The sequence below is a fragment of the Stomoxys calcitrans genome, chromosome 3 (assembly GCF_963082655.1).
Source record: "Stomoxys calcitrans chromosome 3, idStoCalc2.1, whole genome shotgun sequence".
NCBI lineage: Eukaryota > Metazoa > Arthropoda > Insecta > Diptera > Muscidae > Stomoxys > Stomoxys calcitrans.
The window spans coordinates 189928853-189949643 of NC_081554.1; the positions used below are offsets into that span (position 1 = coordinate 189928853).

At 38.7% G+C, this 20791-nt stretch overlaps 1 protein-coding gene across 1 annotated transcript; it reads left to right on the top strand.

Moving 5' to 3' along the window:
- Positions 1–1294: 1294 nt before the first annotated feature.
- LOC106085079 (angiotensin-converting enzyme) lies at positions 1295–11740 on the top strand. Its single transcript, XM_059365162.1, has 8 exons — positions 1295–1319; positions 6767–7385; positions 7449–7830; positions 7891–8239; positions 10788–11140; positions 11220–11392; positions 11475–11488; positions 11555–11740. Exons 2-7 carry the CDS (start codon positions 6779–6781, stop codon positions 11486–11488), a joined length of 1878 nt encoding a protein of 625 aa, XP_059221145.1. The 5' UTR covers positions 1295–1319; positions 6767–6778; the 3' UTR covers positions 11555–11740.
- The last annotated feature ends 9051 nt before the right edge of the window (positions 11741–20791 follow it).

The following is a 20791-nucleotide window of genomic DNA, read 5'->3' on the forward strand; positions in this document are numbered from 1 at the left end:
GGACTTATCTGTATAGACATGAGCTTTAACATAGCCCCACAAAAATATTCTAACGGCGTTAAATCGCACGATCTAGGCAGGCCAATTGACCGGTCTCGAAAGTGAAATAAAATTTTCACCGAACTCGCCTCTCCATAAGTTCATTATTACGCGTGCTGTGTGGCATGTGACAACGTCTTGTTGAAACCACATGTCATGCAAGTCAAGTTCTTGCCTTTTAGGCACGATAGCGCTCACCATTCACAGTTACGTTGCGATTCGCATAATCTTTGAAGAAGTACGGTCCAATGATGCCACCAGCCCATAAACCGCACCAAACTGTGAATTTTTCTGAAAGTATTGTTAGCTCTTGCAATGCTTCTGGCTGATCTTCACTCCAAATTCGAAAATACTGCTTATTTATGAGCCCATTGAGCCAAAAATGAGCTTTATCGTAAAATGGAAGAAGCGTGCGATGAACATTCTTAACAGAGCACGCATTTTGATAATAAAATCCAATAAATGTCACAACTGCACATCCAATCATAGCGAGATATTATGGATCTCGATCCTTAGTGGAATGTTCATAGGCAAAATTTGCATTGGGTTTGTAGGGGTTGCAGATCAATGTTTTGAGGCGTTACAAATGGATTTACTAGGTTAGTATTCTCTTATCCTATGGTGGTGGGTGTATAAAACGTGTGAAATTAGTTTTTTCTTTTTATTTCTTTTTGCTTTCACGACCAAAAACTTATTGGAATGAGGTTTTCACGTCATGCTAGTGGACTTCTTCAAATGTGAGTTGGTGACTATCATAAATTTGAATTATGAATTAGGAAACTATGACTTTGAGTGAGTCTTATTGTTTGTTTCAAACATAAATGCATGTAATATCCATCTAATCAAAAAACGAATGAAATTCTTGGTCTTGAAATAATTTTAAATTGCAATAAAATTTTTCTTAAAAATGAGAAATTATTTTAACTTAAAGCATTTTTATTTGCTTTAATTGAACATTTTTTTTTACTCTAATCAAATTTTGTTTACCGAAATGGCAACTCTGTTCCAACCTAACATGTTAGCTTAAGAGCTTTATTGAAGTTTGGGCGCATGTGCACCTGTTTACAGCTCTTTATGTGTCTCTTGTTAACAACATCTAAAAACCGGCTTTAAGAGAATTTCCCAAAAACCGCTGTCATTTTCTTAAGCGCTCCAGTGATAATGGAGAGTGGCTTATTGCAAACTGCATTGTGTAAGAAATACGCAACTAATGTGCAGAAAGACCATCTACCAGACCATGGTAGCGATCAGTTGTGCCTGAGAAACGTTACAAAGAAGAGGTAATTGAAACTCGTCGCGCGAAACTTGTATACTTGTATGAATTAACATATATCAGAATCAACCAGCAACAATGGGATTCAGCTTTTGAATTTAATTGGCCTAGAAAGGCAAGCTAAGACAATAAAAAATGAATTGCCATGAGTGGATATTTTGTGTGTTTTGTTTTGGTTGAGGATTTTCGCTTGGTTGACAAATGAAAGTGAAAATTTTTTAGTTAAAAGAAGACTTAAATTTTCCAAGTGATTGTGAATTCATGTGAGCAATTATAGCGGAGGGAGCTGATTACAAATAACGAAGACAAAAATTAAAAAAAAAATAATGAAAAAAAAACTTGAAAATAATCCAAATAAGCTCAACTGAAAAATTAGTGTTAATGATTTTCAACTTTGTAACCGATCATAAACCACCATGTATACTATGGCTAACGATTATGCGCTAGGTTAATATGCAATAGAAGTGCTGCTGCTGTTATTATTGTCTTGAATAAGTGTAATGATTTCATGGCGTTCGTGCTCCATGAGAAAATAGCCAATGACCATTTAATTAATTATACGTTGAAACGACTTTTGGTTTTGCTGTAATCTATGACTTAAAAGATTTAACAAGTTTTTTTTTAGTTTTTATTTTAAAATTTTGTTTGGTTAAACAAGCTGCGTTTTCAGGTGTTTTTAAGTTAAGTTAAGGGGAAGATAATTGATTTGTCATACAAATGTTGTATTGCAAGTGGCATAGCAAATGTTCGTTTATACTGCTTCTATGATAAATTTTATGGTTCTTTAAACCTAACCTAACCTAACCTAAAAAGTTGAAAATGGTTTTCCGGGGTAAACAGGCCGACAGACCGATTTAACTCAATGGGGTAGTAGGGATATAATCGCGAATGAAATTGAATCTAAATTTTTAATGAAACCTAAAGGAAACTATATATTGGCTTCAAAAAAGCTTGGAAATCCTTAAATATGCGTCAAATTGAGAAGATTTTTAATTTATTAAAAAATATGTCATAATTCGAAATTTTTGATGAAAGAGTGTAAATTCTTGTTACTAACTTAAAATGCTTGGAACTCCTTAAATACGCCATCGAACAAAATTTTAACTAAATATTTAAATATATCGGGGTTTTCAATAAGAACTAGACAAGTTGTTTTAATTAAAGCGCAAACCAATTGAGATATTTCAAAAACTATAATCGGCTTGAGGTACAATCAAAACAAATATGAATGGATCTCGATTGCGTTTATATCAAAGAGCATAAGATCTAATACAAGAGAGGGTTTCTGCTTTGTCTTCCCCGTACCGTAGAATAACTTGCGTTAAAGACACAACATTTTTATTGTATTCCAATTGGATTCACATTGAGGGTTGCAACATTTTCGGGTTATTCTGTTTTGATTCGGGCATTCGTTCGAACATTTTTTCGTATTTTGCTTTGTTTCTTTGCAACCAAGAGTTGCAATAAAGGAAAAACGAAATATCGTAAGCAATTCAAATATGTTGTGTCTTTAAGTTTTGTCACTCGTCATCCCGTATTACGCTCTAACGCCAGCTCTTGTTCTTTCTAACGCTCTTTGGTTTATATGGCCACCGCGGACGTTTGCATCAATAAGTTGGTACAAATTTTCGATGACTCGGCCACACATTTCAGCCGAATGTCTGGGCTATATCTTGAGATAACATGCTCATCAAACTTACTCTTTAATAAATCGATTGCAACGTTTGCGTATGGCTTGTGACACTGTCCTTTTGAACCAATATGGGGTTCAAAGAAAAGTATTTGGGAGTAGAATAGGAATTTGATATCCAAATGTTGGACCATGTATTTAAGGCATCACCCTTTCCCCAAAACACCCCCAAAGGATAAACATTTTTCGACCATGCCATTTTGTGTCTCAAATGAAAGGTATTTGAGATTAGAAAACTAATTTCATAACCAATTTTGGGGCCATATATATTTGGGGGATGCCTCATCCTGTAAACTCCCCTCAAAACCCAAGGGTAATATGGGGTTTAAATAAATGTTATTTGAGAGAAGAACACAATGCTGATATTTTTTCATAGCCAAGTGTCTGGGGGAACACCTCACCCCCGAAAACACCCCTTAATCAGACATAAGCAGAATATCGGGCTGAAATAAAGTATTTTAAGAATGGAGTACATCTTACATTCAAACTTAAATTCTTAGACCAGCTCTTTAATTGTCGAAAAAAAATATTCAACGGATAATTTTGTTCTATATAAAGTAAAAGAAGGCGCAGCGGAGCGGGCCCGGTTCAGCTAGTGTATTATGAAAGCAAGTGTCATTTTGGGTTCATTTGGTGTGCCCGGGGAAAGCTGGCAAGGACATCCCTACCAATAGTGGAGTATAAAACATTCAGAGGTACTTTGGTTACAGTGACCATAGGGACATGCTGTGAAACGCTGACTTTCTTCCCAGGACTATAGAATGGTTACAGAGTTTTGACAAACTTTTATGCACTAAATTTTCAACGCTTGCCAATTTGAACACTTTTTTACGATTATTGATCAATTGTTAACTAATTTAAAAGGGAAGATTGCCAAATTTCGAAAAAAAACTCTTCAATAATCAGTAAATAAAAAATATGTGTCAAGTATAATTAAAATCAGTTTAGTATATTGAGTTTTATTTCCCTTTTTAACGATCATCAGCAGTGATGGGTATACCAATATATCTCGTGATCTATTTCGTTTATATCCATCTCATCAATATTTAAATAAGAAAACAAATAGTCAAATATAAAGTAGTTTGATACGTTTATTATTTGTTATGCTAATAGTCAATGCCTTTCCTAAAGACGTTTGAATCAAGACATCTATTTACCTAACTGAATACAATAGAAAGGTGGGTTAAGCACACACATTGTATTGACTTTACAATTATAGTTAACATATGTCTGGGTTAATTTAAAAAAGATGCAAAAAGTTTAACAAACTTGTTATTTTGGTGGGGAAAAGTGTTTTTTCTTATTCTTCCGAGCTTTAAAATCTGGTTATATGGGAGAACCGTTAGAATTATAAACATAATAAGGCTACGCATGGGATCTAAATCACTTCCGTTCATGTGAATAGTTAGCGGGCTTCTGAGTTTGAACTGCCCCAAAACTGACTGAAGAACACAAACCAAATGAAGAAAACAAACTCATTACAGAATAAAAATATTTACCACCAATTTTAACAAAGGGTTAACACTATTGGAAAATGAGTTGAAATCCGTGGCCGTGTTCAAAATCTTAATTCACGACAAATTCTATGAGTTCTTGCACGAGAAACTATGGGTCTAAAACCTAAAACTTCGTTTACACTGTCCATTAAAACCTGTTTCAATGGTTCAATAATCTGTTCCTTCCAAATTGAGCTATCCTAATTCCCACCCTAATCCGAAAACATTATTCGATAGAAGGTCTAGTAGTAGTAGTAGTATTCTTTATATCATTCATTTAATATTGGGTTGCCCAAAAAGTAATTGCGGATTTTTCATATAGTCGGCGTTGACAAATTTTTTCAAAGCTTGTGACTCTGTAATTGCATTTTTTCTTCTGTCAGTTATCAGCTGCAACTTTTAGCTTGCTTTAGAAAAAAAAGTGTAAAAAAAGTATATTTGATTAAAGTTCATTCTAAGTTTTATTAAAAATGCATTTACTTTCTTTTAAAAATCCGCAATTACTTTTTGGGCAACCATAATTTATAAATTGAATTTGGTTGCAATATATGTAAGTTAAGTTTTAAAGTAAAAAATAAGAATAGCATATGGATATTTCTTATGACATGGGCCTACGACCGTTTGTCTGCTGTTCAAATGTTATAATTCTGTGATAGATTTTCTTAGTTTAGAAGTTGAACTCGTGTAATAATTGTTCTCTGTATTGAACACAGATTTTTATGAAGTTAGCTAAGGATTTCCAATCTATTTTGAGACCATTTAAAATGCAAATTAGATCATTCTCATCAAGCGAACCCTTTTGGAAGTATTGAATTCGAAATTCCCTTAAAGCGGGACATTTACATAAAAAGTGTTGCAAACTTTCATTTTCGTTTGTATTACACATTGAGCATTGAGGATTTGAGTTCTAAGGGAAACGGTTTCATTCAGTTTTATCATGTTGCTTCTGGCCTTAAATATCCACGTTATTTCGTCTTGGGTATAAAAGTTGTTCAGGTATAACTGACCTACAGATGCATCAAGTTTACCATAGAACCTTTTTGTTTCATTTGCTTTCGCCCTATAACCATCAATGTATTTTGATCGCAGGTTTTTTAGTAAACGCTCACTATTTTGAATCCAAGTATGACTTGAGTTGTAGTCAAGACGCTCCATATTGTTTTCCAACATAGTTCATTTATTTTCTTGGCCCAGAAGAGTTGGCGCCGATGAATAAGTTCTGCAACTTTATGTGGAAGCCTTTCTTTGCTGTATTCATACATGGCTCGATGCAAATATTTTGGGTTTGTACCAAGGGTATATACGTGTCCATTTTCTGCACCGGTTTCGAGCATAAGAATATAAGTGGGTGTAAATGTTAACAATTTATGTATTTTCTATGTATTTTATGAAATATAAACAGAGTTTGTCCACTTCTTCGAAATTAGAGAACCCCCATACCTAGGATCCATATGTTTGAATTGCTCTACAAACTGCAAGAAAAATTTTCCTTACATAGAAAGTTTTTCCATGTTGAATTTATGCTATTTTTGGCCGTTTGATTTCGTTTTTGGATATGCTTGGTGAAACAAAGTTTTGGTGTCAAAATCATGCCTAAATAGCAGTATTCAGAGGTGACAATAATTTGTTCGCCTTTATAAAACCATTTTTTACTTTTTGAAATTCTTCCTTCTTTTCTAATAATTATTATTTGGGGCTTGTTCAGGTTCACCTCTACATTCTATAATTTACAGATAGTTTACGTTGTAATACGTTTACATCGTTTGCCAAAATAACAATATCATCCGCAAAGAGTAACAGAAGTTTGTTTCACTGCCAATGAAGTCATTCAGGTCATTTAAGTAAAGTGCAAATAAAAGTGGTGAAAGGAGGTAACTTTGTTTGACACCTGTATTAATACAAAAATCATGCGATAGCTCCTCTCTTGTCTATACTGCGAAATCAGTATTTTAGTCGAACGAAACGTAAGCTAACGTAACGTATTGTAACGTAACGTAAGATAAAGTCTCTTTAGGGAGACTTTATGAAACGAAACGTAAACTAACGTAACACAACGTAATGAAAACGTAGCGAAACGAAATCAAACCGAACCTAACCAACGTAATGAAAACGTAGCTAAACGAAATTAAACCGAATGTAACGTAAAATAAACGTTACATAGTTTCATTAAGTAAAATTACGTAAACATACATATTTGTGACATAAATGAACCGTATGTCCATAATTAAGACACCATTCATTTGTATTAATCAATATTTTCCATTTCAGGTAACTTGCACCATGAAACTTCTCATCAGCTCCATTATCATCATACTCATCTCTTTGGGAGCTTCATCTTCCTCTACAAATGGCGAAAATGAAGAGGAAGTAACGAAATTTCTCGAAGAAGTCAATCATCGCTTGGCCATACTCTATAACAAAGAAGTCTTGGCCAATTGGCAGAATGAAATCAATGGTCCCAATGATCTCATAGCTCTGCTTCAGTCCGAAATAGCTACCAAAGAGATAATGCGCTATATAAGCTCCATAGCGCCAATGGTTAAAAAATATAAAAGAATTCCCCTGGAGGATGTGGAGCTTAAACGCCAGCTATCACTTATACCCGAGGTGGGTTATGAAGTGCTGCCACCTGAAGACTTGGAACTTTTATATGCTGTCACAGCAAATATGAGTGAAATCTATAGGCACTCAAAACTGTGCTCTTTTGAGGATAGACAAAAATGCGATTTGGTATTGGTGCCAGATGTGCAGAATATTTTACATACCACCGGCCAGGTGGAGGTCATTGAATACTATTGGCTGGAGTGGAGAAGAAAGACGGGGGTGGCCGCACGGGAAGATTTTCGCAGATTTGTGGAGTTGTACAGGAAAACGGCAAAATTAAATGGTAAAATAGACTACTCTGAATAAATGCAGATAACATTTCTTACTCTTCTATTTTTCTCCGTAGGATTTTCTAAGGCTTCTAATTTCTGGTATAAGGATCTTGAGAATGATAGTGAAACTGTTGCCCAATTACTGCAGAAATTTATGTTGGAGCTTAAGCCTTTCTTTGAGCAATTTCATGCTTATGTTCGAGGTCAATTAAGAAGGAAATATGGCGAGCAACTTATAGCTCCTCAGAAACCCTATCCCCAACATTTGGCGGAAATTTTCATAGGCAATGCTTTTCGCTTGGAAGAGCCGGATTGGCACATGCATTTACCTTTTGATACAAAAATAATGCCCAATATCACAGAAAATCTTCTTAGAAAAGGTCTGACAAATACACAAGGGAACTTCCAGAATGCCCAGGAGTTTTTCCGTTCCCTGGGAATGCCCAAATTAGAGGAGTAAATTTTGAGTAGAAAGTTGTATACCATTTAAATGTCATTATTTTTTTCTCCCACAAGGAATTTTTGGTCCGACAGCTGCCTGCCTAAAGCCGATTTGGAAGATGACCATTGTTGGCATAAGGCCTGGAAATTCTATGGCCTTTATCATGTGAATTTCTCCTATTGCCCTCTCACGACTGAACAAACATTCTTCAATATGTTTGAGGCCTTATCCGATGTCTTCTATTACAAATCCTATGAAAATCTGCTGACTTTATATCAGGAAGAACCTTTGCCCAACTTCAGTGATGCCTTGGGGAAATTCTTTTCCTTAGCTGCCTCTTCACCCAAATATTTACAGAAAATTAAAGTGGTCGGTGAGGAATATGCAGAGAAGGAAGCGAGAATTAATCGATTATATATTCAGGTATGGAAATAATGAGAAATTTGGTCGTTATTTAAATCAGGGAAACTGAGGTGAAATTTTGTTGGATCGTATATAAAATTTTTTAAAAATGATATTTTAATAATTGAATGTTGAAGAGCATAGTAGAAGTCATTGGGTAATATTTCAATCCATTTGGACAAAAATTGCGCCTTGTAGGGGCTCAAGAAGCAAATTCGGGAGATCGGTTAATGTTGGAGCTGTATCAGGCCATAAATCAATTAAGACCATATTGGACACGTATGGGAGAAGCCGTTGTACAAAATTTCAGACAAATCGGATAAGAATTGCGCCCTCTAGAGGCTTTAGAAGTCAAGATCCCAGATCGATTTATATGGCAGCTATATCAGGTTATTTTTCGATATGAACCATATTTATCGCAGTTGTTGGAAGTCATAAGAAAATACTTTATGACAAATTTCAGCCAAATCGGATAAGAATTGTGTCCTCTAGTGGTTCAAGAAGTCAAGACCCAAGATCGGTTTATATGGCAGCTATATCAGGTTATAGACAGATTTAAACCATACTTAGCATAGTTGTTGGAAGCCATAACAAACAACTTCATGCAAAATTTTAGCCAAATCGGATAAGAATTGCGCCCTCTAGTGGCTCAAGAAGTCAAGACACCAGATCGGTTTATATGGTAGCTATATAAGGTTATAGACCGATTTAAACCATACTTAGCACAGTGGTTGGAAGTGATATTAAAACACCACGTCCAACATCTCAGCCAAATCGGATAAGAATTGTGTCCTCTAGATGCTCCAGAAATCAACACCCAAGACCGGTTTATATGGCAGGATATCGTGTGCTACGGTACGGGAGTAGGGTTCGTTACCGAAATTTAGGGGAGTAGGGTTCGTTACCGAAATTTATATTTGCAGCGACCAGAATAGAGAAAGACGGTTATGTCGCATTCAGTGTCACAATCTGTTTTATTGAGGTTAGAAATAAAATGATGTAAGGAGTAACTATGGGTAAGAAAGTTGCCTGTGGGTTCAGTGCGAGTGCTTAAGGTACGGGAGCACAGATGTGACCTGATACGGCACTCCGTCCTACGGGGCGGTGAGGTTTCCCAAGGATGACCTCTCTGGCAGACGTGACCTGGTATGGCACTATGTCTGGTCGGTTTGCGATTAAAACGTCGGACTCGTTGATTCCCTAAGGAACTGATGGCTGGCAGACGTGAACTGGCACGGCACTTCGTCTGGTCGGGCGGCGATGAAAGCGTCTGACTCGGTGGTTCCTTGAGGAACTGATGGCTGGCAGACGGGACCTGGTATGACACGTCGTTTGGTTGGGGCGGCTGACGGCTTCGTTGGCAGGACGGTGAGCTGTGGCGTGTGCGACGTGGTGTAGGGAATCGGTCATGTCTATGTTTAGGCTAAGTCTAGGGATCTCGTCTAGAGTGCCGCGAATGATAATAGCAATTGATAGGGGGCGTACGGGTAAGTCACCACGCAATAAGGCTCGGTAAGACGAGAAGAATCAAGGTTTACGTTGCTTACGGGTACGGCGCTACGTAACAAGGTTCGGAAACACGGGAAGAATCAAGGTTTACGTTGCTTACGGGTACATTACCACGTAATAAGGCTCGGAGACAAGAGAAGAATCGAGTTTAAGTTGCTTACGGGTATGTCACCACGTAAGAAGGTTAGAAGAGACGCAAATAATTAAGGTTTACGTTGGTTATAGGTACGTAATTACGTAAGAAGGCTCGTAGACACTGGGAGAATCGAGCTTACGTTGCCTAGGGGTACGTCACTACGTAAGAAGGCTCGTAGACACTGAGAGAATCGAGCTTACTTTGCTTAGGGGTACGTCACTACGTAAGAAGGCTGGGAGGCACGAGAAGAATCATAGTTTACGTTGTTTTCAGGTACGTCACCACATAAGAAGGCTCGGAGACACGAGAATAATCGAGTTTACGTTGCTTACGGGTACGTTACCTCGTAAAAAGGCTCAGAGATACGAGAAGAATCACGGTTTACGTTGCTCATGGGTACGTTACCACGTAAGAAGACTCGGAGACACTGGGAGAATCGATTTTACATTGCTTACGGGTACGTCACCACGTAAGAAGGCTCGGAGACACGAGAAGAATCGAGTTTACGTTGTTTACGGGTACGCCACCTCGTAAAAAGGATTAGAGATACGAAAAGAATCACGGTTTACGTTGCTCACGGGTACGTCACCACGTAAGAAAACTCGGAGACACTGGGAGAATTGAGTTTACGTTGCTTACGGGTGCGTCACCACGTAACAAGGCTCGAAAACACGGGAATGATCAAGGTTTATGTTGCTTAAGGGTATGCCACCACGTAAGAAGAAAAAAAATGTTTCGACAAAACACAATTTTTTTTGGAAAATATTGTTAAAGATTGAATTTTAACAAAATATCTCCCCAACATTTGATTTTCTACAAAATCTTCCCCATTTTTTGATTTTTAAGGATTTCAGTCCAAGTGGACTTACTGCCATCTTCAATGCTTCTTTGTATCTACCTAATTAATTTTCCTTAAATTTTCAGGGTCTACGCACTGTATTTCTCATCCCCGTTTTCTACATACTGGAACGTTATCGTTTAGACATACTCGATAAGAAAATCGATATTGATGATAATTGTGCATATTGGCGTCTAACCGAAGATTATACAGGAGCTGAACCGCCAGTTCAACGTTCCAATGCCGATTTTGATGCCCCAGCCAAGTTGCTAATGGAAGTAGATGATCAGTATACCACTCAAATATTTAGCATAGTATTGCAATATCAACTGCTAGAACATTTTTGTAAGCTAACCGGGGAGTACAAACCTGGAGATGAGGAAAAGTCTTTGGATTTATGTGATTTGACGGGTCAACGTTTGGTGGGAGAGAAAATAAGGTGACATAACGGAATTTGTTTATTAAAGCTATGGGAAACTAATAAATATTTTATTTTATTTTCTTTTTTTCCTCCATAGTCAAGCCATGTCTTTGGGTGCCTCGTCATCCTTCAAAGAAGTTTTGAAAACGTTAATAGGCTCCAATGAAGTGGATATTAAAGGGTTTTTGGAATACTATCGCCCTCTGTATGATTGGTTGGTGGAACAAAATAGCTTGGAACAAAATGAAGTCGGTTGGGAGAAATCAGAAAGTAAGATCACTCTGGCAAATATGATTATTGAAATAATTTAATTGATTTAATTTAATTTCATTAAAAAAAAATTTTGTTGCAGAATGCCAACCCTGAGTTCGTTGAAATTGCATTAAAATAGCTTCCATTCATCATATTTCATAAAATGCAGTATACTTTTAGGTACTAAGAATAAAATATCCACACAGGGTGTTAGTCCCCATTCATCATATTCCATAAAATGCAGCATACTTTTAGGAACTTTGAATAAAATACCCACACAGGGTGTAAGTCACCTTTGACATCTTAATATTAAATGAAAACACATAAAATGTATCAATAATGTATATGCGTGTATGTGTTTATAGGTATTCGATATTAAAAAATTCAGTATTTACATTACTACTTGTTAAATAAATGTTGATTCTTTTTATTTTTAAAATTGTTTTAATTTTTTATTTGTTTTTCAGTTTTTTTTTTAATATTTTTTTAACGAACGCTATTTATCAGATATAATTAAACCGATTAAAAGGATTTTCCCGAGACCCTCAAAACAGTTATATCTATATATTGGATTGCCCAAAAAGTAATTGCGGATTTTTTAAAAGAAAGTAAATGCATTTTTAATAAAAATTTGAATGAACTTTACTCAATAATCAAGCTAAAAGTAACAGCTGATAACTGACAGAAGAAAGAATGCAATTACAGAGTCACAAGCTGTGAAAAAATTTGTCAACGCCGACTATATGAAAAATCCGCAATAACTTTTTGGGCAACCCAATATAATGACATTGAAAAATACGATACTTAAACAAACGTGAACCCATAATGTCGATGTTGTCGGCAAAGTCGAACTGCATGTGTTTCCATGTCAATGTGTGCCATATTTATTCACATTTGCATCTCGTATAATCTTCTCCAGCAGAGTATTTGTCTCGCTGTGTAAAACTTCGTTTGGTATTCGGTTTTTTCCTTTTCTAACTGAAGAATTTGTATCAGCAAGTGTCAGCCTGCAGATTCAAAGTTGTAGGGGATAAAAAACACGGGCATGGCTAGAAAAATCTTTGAACGTATAGGGCTGCCGAAAGCGACTTTGTCCTGTCCTTATCGGCTCTTATACAGGATTTGGCGTAATGGGAATATCTGGTCTGTGGTGAATTTACCAGGATTAAAGCCGCATTGAGAGGGCTCAATTATGTTCGCATATGACGCTGAACGTCTAGGTTCGAATCTTGGCGAGAACATTAGAAAAAAATTTCCAGCTGTGGTTATCCCCTTTTAATGGTGGTGACTTTTGTGGGGTAAAATGCCAATACCTAGAAGCCTTGTAAAAACTTCTTCCCAAAAAAGTGTCGCCTTGCTGCACGTCCGTCCTACCGTCCGTCCTACCGTCCATCCTACCGTCCATCCTACCGTCCATCCTACCGTCCATCCTACCGTCCATCCTACCGTCCATCCTACCGTCCATCCTACCGTCCATCCTACCGTCCATCCTACCGTCCATCCTACCGTCCATCCTACCGTCCATCCTACCGTCTATCCTACCGTCCATCCTACCGTCCATCCTTCCGTCCATGTAAGTCCTGTCATCCATCCTAGCGTTCGTCTTACCGTCCGTCCTACCGTCCATCCTACCGTCCATCCTACCGTCCATCCTACCGTCCATCCTACCGTCTATCCTACCGTCCATCCTACCGTCCATCCTACCGTCCATCCTACCGTCCATCCTACCGTCCATCCTACCGTCCATCCTACCGTCCATCCTACCGTCCATCCTACCGTCCATCCTACCGTCCATCCTACCGTCCATCCTACCGTCCATCCTACCGTCCATCCTACCGTCCATCCTACCGTCCATCCTACCGTCCATCCTACCGTCCATCCTACCGTCCATCCTACCGTCCATCCTACCGTCCATCCTACCGTCCATCCTACCGTCCATCCTACCGTCCATCCTACCGTCCATCCTACCGTCCATCCTACCGTCCATCCTACCGTCCATCCTACCGTCCATCCTACCGTCCATCCTACCGTCCATCCTACCGTCCATCCGACCGTCCATCCTACCGTCCATCCTACCGTCCATCCTACCGTCCATCCTACCGTCCATCCTACCGTCCATCCGTCCGTCCATTCTACCGTCCATCCTACCGTCCATTCTACCGTCCATCCTACCGTTCATCCTACCGTCCATCCTACCGTTCATCCTACCGTCCATCTTACCGTCTATCCTACCGTCCATCCTACCGTCCACCCTACCGTCCATCCTACCGTCCATCCTACCGTCCATCCTACCGTCCATCCTATCGTCTATCCTACCGTCCATCCTACCGTCCATCTTACCGTCCATCCTACCGTCCATCCTACCGTCCATCCTACCGTCCACCCTACCGTCCATCCTACCGTCCATCCTACCGTCCATCCTACCGTCCATCCTACCGTCCATCCTACCGTCCATCCTACCGTCCATCCTACCGTCCATCCTACCGTCCATCCTACCGTCCATCCTACCGTCCATCCTACCGTCCATCCTACCGTCCATCCTACCGTCCATCCTACCGTCCATCCTACCGTCCATCCTACCGTCCATCCTACCGTCCATCCTACCGTCCATCCTACCGTCCATCCTACCGTCCATCCTACCGTCCATCCTACCGTCCATCCTACCGTTCATCCGTCCGTCCATCCTACCGTCCATCCTACCGTCCATCCTACCGTCCATCCTACCGTCCATCCTACCGTCCATCCTACCGTCCATCCTACCGTCCATCCTACCGTCCATCCTACCGTCCATCCTACCGTCCATCCTACCGTCCATCCTACCGTCCATCCTACCGTCCATCCTACCGTCCATCCTACCGTCCATCCTACCGTCCATCCTACCGTCCATCCTACCGTCCATCCTACCGTCCATCCGTCCGTCCATCCGTCCGTCCATCCTACCGTCCATCCTACCGTTCATCCTACCGTCCATCCTACCGTTCATCCTACCGTCCATCTTACCGTCTATCCTACCGTCCATCCTACCGTCCACCCTACCGTCCATCCTACCGTCCATCCTACCGTCCATCCTATCGTCTATCCTACCGTCCATCCTACCGTTCATCTTACCGTCCATCCTACCGTCCATCCTACCGTCCATCCTACCGTCCACCCTACCGTCCATCCTACCGTCCATCCTACCGTCCATCCTACCGTCCATCCTACCGTCCATCCTACCGTCCATCCTACCGTCCATCCTACCGTCCATCCTACCGTCCATCCTACCGTCCATCCTACCGTCTATCCTACCGTCCATCCTACCGTCCATCCTACCGTCCATGTAAGTCCTGTCATCCATCCTAGCGTTCGTCTTACCGTCCGTCCTACGTACTACTGTCCTTCCTACCATCCATTCTACTGTAAATTGTACCGTCCATCCTACTGTTCGTCCTACAGTCCATCGTTCAGTCGGTGTTAGCGTCCGTCTTTCCACCGGTTCTACAGTTTTTCATACCATCCGTCCTAAGGTCCATCTTAATTCTTTCCGCCCGTCCTACTATCCGTCTTTCCGTACTTTTCGTCCGTCTTTTCTTTTCTTCGTCTATTGGTCCATCCTTACATCCATCTTCTCGTCCTTCCTTTCGTCTGTCTTTAAGTCCGTCCTTTCGTCCATCCTAACGTCCGTTCTTCTTTCAATTGGTACTGCTTTCCGATCTTCCGACCGTGTTTCCGTTTGTTCTTCCTTCCGTCATTTTGTCTGTTTTTTCGTTCGCCTTACGTCCGTCTTAAAGCCCGCCCTTACGACATTTGGTCGACCCGTCCTATTTCCATCCTTTCGTCCTTCCTTTCTTTTTCCGTCTATTCGCCCTTCCTTCCGTCCGTTCACCTTCCGTCCTTTCGTCCGCTTTTCCATCCTTTCAGTTCGCCCTTTTGTCCATCCATTCGATCGTCCTTACGTCCATCCATACTTATGTCCGTCCTTTCGTTCGACATTGTGTCGGTTCGTTCTACTTCCTTCCGTCCTTTATTTTCTCCGTCTATTCGTCCGTCTATTTTGGGCTTTCTTCCGTCCGTCCTTCCTTCCATCCGTCTTTTCTTTCTGTCTGTCCTTCCTTCCTTCCGTCCATCCTTACGTTCGTCCTTACGTCCGTCCTTTTGTTCGACATTGTGTCGGTTCGTTTTTCCTTCCGTCCATGTGTCCGTCCTTCCTTCCCTCCGTTATTTCTATTCTCCGTCTATTCGTCCGTCCTTTCGTCCTTCTTTCATTCCGTCGGTCCTGCCTTCCGTCCATGTGTCTTTTCTTTTGTCCGTCTATTTGTCCGCCTTTTCGTCCATCCTTACGTCCATCCCAAAGTCCTCCGTCCTTAACAAATTAACGCCCAAACAAAAATTGTTTTTAAAATTTTTTGCGTAAAACTAAATTCCCTTCAAAATGGTCAAAAACGTCAACTGGAAACTGATTTTAAAATGTTTTTCATTAGTCGAAGTAATAAATTCAACATCATATGGTTTTATGCACTATTATCCGTTCTTCGGCTAGTCTTTACGTCCGTCCTTCTTCTCCTTCGCCTTTAAATCCGTCATTGCATCCGTCCTTACATCCGGTCTTTGATACGTGTTTTTGTCCGTCCTTCCCTTAGAATACCCAATTTGACTTCATAAGCCATTAAAAGACTAAATTTTTTCCCATTTGGCTAAAGTTTGGTATATTAAATACGATAATATCTTTCAACAACTACATCCAATCCCTAATATGTCCATAAACAGATATATTCCTCATATAAAGCTACCCCAACCTTGAGTTCTCGTTCCCTAGACATCTCAATTTCTCAACCATACCTAAAATTCGGCGTGGCCGAACAATGAGCTTCAATGAGCTTGTTTCTCTAATCTTATCAGTTTTCCCCCCTTACTTAAAAGACAACCAACAAGTATCTGCCCTAAGTCGTTTTACGTCTTAAAAAGCTCAGCTGGTTCAGCTGTAGGGGACGAGGAGTTACTCGGCCCCTACTGCCTCATGTGAAAACTTCTTCTTTCGTACTACTGTACGCCGTTCGGACTCGGCTAAAATTTCCAAATATATGCATTAATGAGCTGCAAATTAAGCATACCTATCAAACCAGTGTGAAGTGTGGACTTTAGCGATCCCGCTATTTCGATGAAGTCAAGTTTTGGGTCTTGTCCAACCTTCTTAAGCCAGTCCTTCCAGTCGGGTCTTACAGTGGCTGTATACTGTTAGTAGATCATTTTTGTTCTAAATTCCAACTTCGTACTGAATATCCTCCGGTAGGAGTAGATCAGAGGTAAACAAATTGGATAGTCAGCCAGTAGGAATAGCGCAAACAGCACTTACAAACGTAAAATGTAATAATTTCTTATACCAATATTTTCCCATATCATTTATAAAAGAAACTTCTCCAACCACCCTCGTTGTGCAATGAACACCTGAAGCCCTTTGATTGTATAACCATATTAACGTCAATTTCCATTGTGATTGCCAGTTGTTGGAAAAAGTAATGATAAGCCCATATAAAGCGTGGGAATATTCGATTTTTAAATGTTGCAACTTCTTCCAAATTGCCATTGATAACAACAGACTGGAATTCCAAACAAATTCAGTGAAATGGAAACGATTTCAGTGAGTATTGCTAAATAACTATTTTTGCAAAACGGAGAGCAACTTAGAGGGCAAAATGCAAATTTGCTCATGAACATTGCAGTAAGGAACAGGGGGGCAGACTTCTCACATAGTGCTACTCGACTCAAATTTAAGCTCAATGACAAGGGCCTCCTTCTTATGACGAGTCCAAACGGTGTGCCGCAGTGCGATACCTTTTAGGGGAGAATTTTTACATGGCTGCCATACCAAATGGGACAGTACCTCACAAATCTCGCCAGTGTTAGGAGGGGATAACCGCTGAAGATGTTTCAGATGTTCACGCTAGGATTCGAACCCAGGCTTTCAACGTTATGGGGAGACATGCTAACCTCTACGCTACGGTGGCAAGTTATAGGGCAACAAAGTAAATGCTCTACATTAAAAACAAAAGACTTAAGAAACAAACCTTGTAAATGGTTTACAGCTGGGTTTGTGTCTTAAGTCTTTTGATTTGAAAAGGCTCCTACTCACTTGAAGACTTAAGAAACGAAATCCAATACATGATTTTTAATTTGTGTTTAATGTGTGCAGAAGGAACCTTTAAAAAATTTTTAGATTTAACAATTTTTATCATTTATTAATTACAATAATGAAAAAGTTAACAAATATGATATGCACAATTTTATAATTATTTAATCTAATGTACAAAGTTAAAATAGATTTTTATTATTTAAGTCACACTACTTATACATAATTATCATTTCTAAAAGTTTCAACGAAACAGACAGACTAAATATATGCATGTGCTATAAGCTTCATTAGATTATAGTTGAAAAATGTCTAAATATTCATTAAAAGGGGTGGGTCACGAAAACACTTCGATATGAATGATTCACATTTTAAGTATAAAAAAAAGAAAAATTGTTTTTTAATGAAACAAAAGCAAGTGATTTCATTAAAACACTTGCAAAGTCCATTGGATTGTTTAATAGTATATTTTTTTGAGATGTCTTGCTTGCATACTTTAACTAAATATGTACTGACACTTTAAAAGCGAAAGGAATAATTAAAACAAAAGCCGGAGATGCTCATATGCATACAAAGTCGTTGTTGTTGATATGAAATTTAAAATTTTTGTTAGCTGTAAACACTCTGTTTTTGGTGTGACCATCATCATGATCACTATGATGATCGTTGTAGTCATAATAATTGTTATCTTTGATGTTTATCTTGAATATCATTTTTTTTTCGCAATTATTGTTTAGGGGTATGACACATTTAAACACAACAAGCAGGGGATGTTTATCTAGGAGTGTTTCAATGAATGCCAACGAATGACTGATTGTTGCTGTTATTTATCTCACGCTCATTGGGAAAATAATTAGCAAATTAATTGCAGGTTAAAGTGGCTTTACATCGAGCAAGTTAAGGATTTTTGTTTTAAGTTGTCTCTTATTTGTCATTGATCTGTTGCAAATTAAATTTTGATTTTTTTTTTGCTGGTTTTGTTAAGCTGATTAAATGACTTCAGGTTTAGGGTGACTCACTTTAAGTGTTTTAGAGGATAATTAAATATGAAGATTTGTACCCAATTTTTTTGCAAAAAGAAACAGACTAAACAGGACAGATTGGATCAATTCAAATCTTATGCTGGCCCAACCATTAAAGGGAAATCAATGGAATATAATTTTATGTCAATATGAAGCAATTTTCAGAATATTTTAAATATAACTGCAGATTGGAGAAAGAAAGATCGAGGAGCTTGGAAATCCATTCTGAGTTATGTCAATATGAAGCAATTTTCAGAATATTTTAAATGTAACTGCAAATTGGAGAAGGAGGGCAGAAGATCGAGGAGCTTGGAAATCTATTTTGAGGTAGGCTAGTGGGGCAGAGGTTCTGTTATCGCCAATTGAAGTAAAGTATAGTAAAGAAGGAGGCCACCGTGGCACAGGGGTTAGCATGATCGCCTATGATGTCGAACGCTTGGGTTCACAATCCGGCGGGAACATCAGCAAAATTTTTCAATGAAGGTTATCCCCTTACTAATGCAGGATACATTTGCGATATATCCTGTAATGTTTAAACTTCTCTCTACCAAGTGATGTCGCTATGCTGCGCACCGTTCGGACTCAGCATAAAAAAGGAGGCCCCCTTATCATAGAGCTTAAACTTTAATTGTCCGGCACCCATTGATATGAAAGAAGTATGTTACTCAATGGAATGCAAAATTTAGTAGTACATTGAAGTAACTGTAAATTAGGTAATGCATCGGTAGTATGTCAAAATTTTAAGCGAGTTCTTCTATGTAACATGGTAAGACCTTAAAGCTATTGTTTCAACTTTCAAGAAAAGACGTATTAAGATTTGGATATGTACTTTGTGCACCAAATGGACAGAAGGACAGACAAACGACCGCAGACAGAGGGACATATAAAAGGATATATGTAGGGACGAGGAGACAGGCACACAGATGGACAGATAGACCGATGGAAAAAGGACACACAGACGGACAAATAGATGGCCAGTAAATTCCCAAATTGAACACAAAAATCATGGACAGACAGACAATAAAAACAGACAGAAAAAAGGCAGTCTGAGTTGGACAGACATTCGATCGCAGAATCAGACGGACAAATGAGTGAACAGACAGCAAAATGTACAGGCAAGCAGACAGAAGCGCAGACGGACGGATGAATAGACGGACACAAGGAATCAGACAGTGATTCTCTTTCAAATGAGACAAATGAGTGGACAGACAGAAAAATTATCAGGCCAGCGGACAGCAGCGCAGACGGACGGATGAATAGATGGACACAGGGAATCAGAAAGTGATTCTCTGATTCTCCCCCATCTTTTTTGGGATATGACAAAAAATGCATAAAGTACTGTACAATAAACAGTGTACATTAATTATGGAGTGTACAATAAACAGTGTACATTAATTATGGAGGATACATTTATTAACCGACAAACCTGTTAGAAATCGGATTCTATGAAAAAAACCATGATCAAAATAGAACTTCCCACATATCCATGCGTGCTGTCCCATTCAATTTTTAGCTCTATTGTAAAGATCCTCTTTTTTATAGTAGAGTACGAATAGCGTACAGCAATTCGACACATCTTTGCGAAGAAGTTTTTACATGCCATGGCATAGTACCTCACAAATGTCGATAGCATTAGGAGCGGAAACCCAAACTAAAAAAAATTTTCTGACGTTCACGCCACGAACGAATCTAAGCGTTCACGGTCATAGGTGGACTGCGCTATGGTGCACTCCGATTTTTAGCGACCTCTATTAAAAAAAAATCGGACAGATGGACAAACGACGTAGAATGAAAACAAGAAAAGACTGACATAGCCAAGAATCCTTCAGCAGTTTTTGAAGAACTCTTTTTGATAGAAAAAGTTCATAATGAACTTTTTCTTTTCTTTTTTTTCATAGCAAAAGTTCATTATGAACTTTTTTCATAGCAAATGTTTGTTATGAACCTTTTTCATAGAAAAAGTTTATTATGATCCCTTTTTATAGAAAAAGTTTATTATGAAACTTTTTCATAGAAAAAGTTCATTATGAACTTTTTTCATAGAAAAAGTTCATTATGAACCTTTTTCATAGAAAAAGTTCATTATGAATCTTTTTCATGGAAAAAGTTGATTATGAACCTTTTTCATAAAATTTTTCATAGACTATGAATCTTTTTCATAGAAAAATTTCATTATAAACCTTTTCCATAGAAAAAGTTCATTCTGAACCTTTTTCATAGAAAAAGTTCATTATGAACCTTTTTCATAGAAAAAGTTTATTATGAACCTTTTTCATAGAAAAAGTTCAT

Bases quoted from the DNA above. Each gene is read 5' to 3' on its own strand.
- LOC106085079 (XM_059365162.1), top strand. From the start codon at position 6,779: ATGAAACTTCTCATCAGCTCCATTATCATCATACTCATCTCTTTGGGA. The intron at 7,386-7,448 runs GTAAAATAGACT...TTTTCTCCGTAG, and splicing joins GAAAACGGCAAAATTAAATG to GATTTTCTAAGGCTTCTAAT. The intron at 8,240-10,787 runs GTATGGAAATAA...TTAAATTTTCAG, and splicing joins TTAATCGATTATATATTCAG to GGTCTACGCACTGTATTTCT.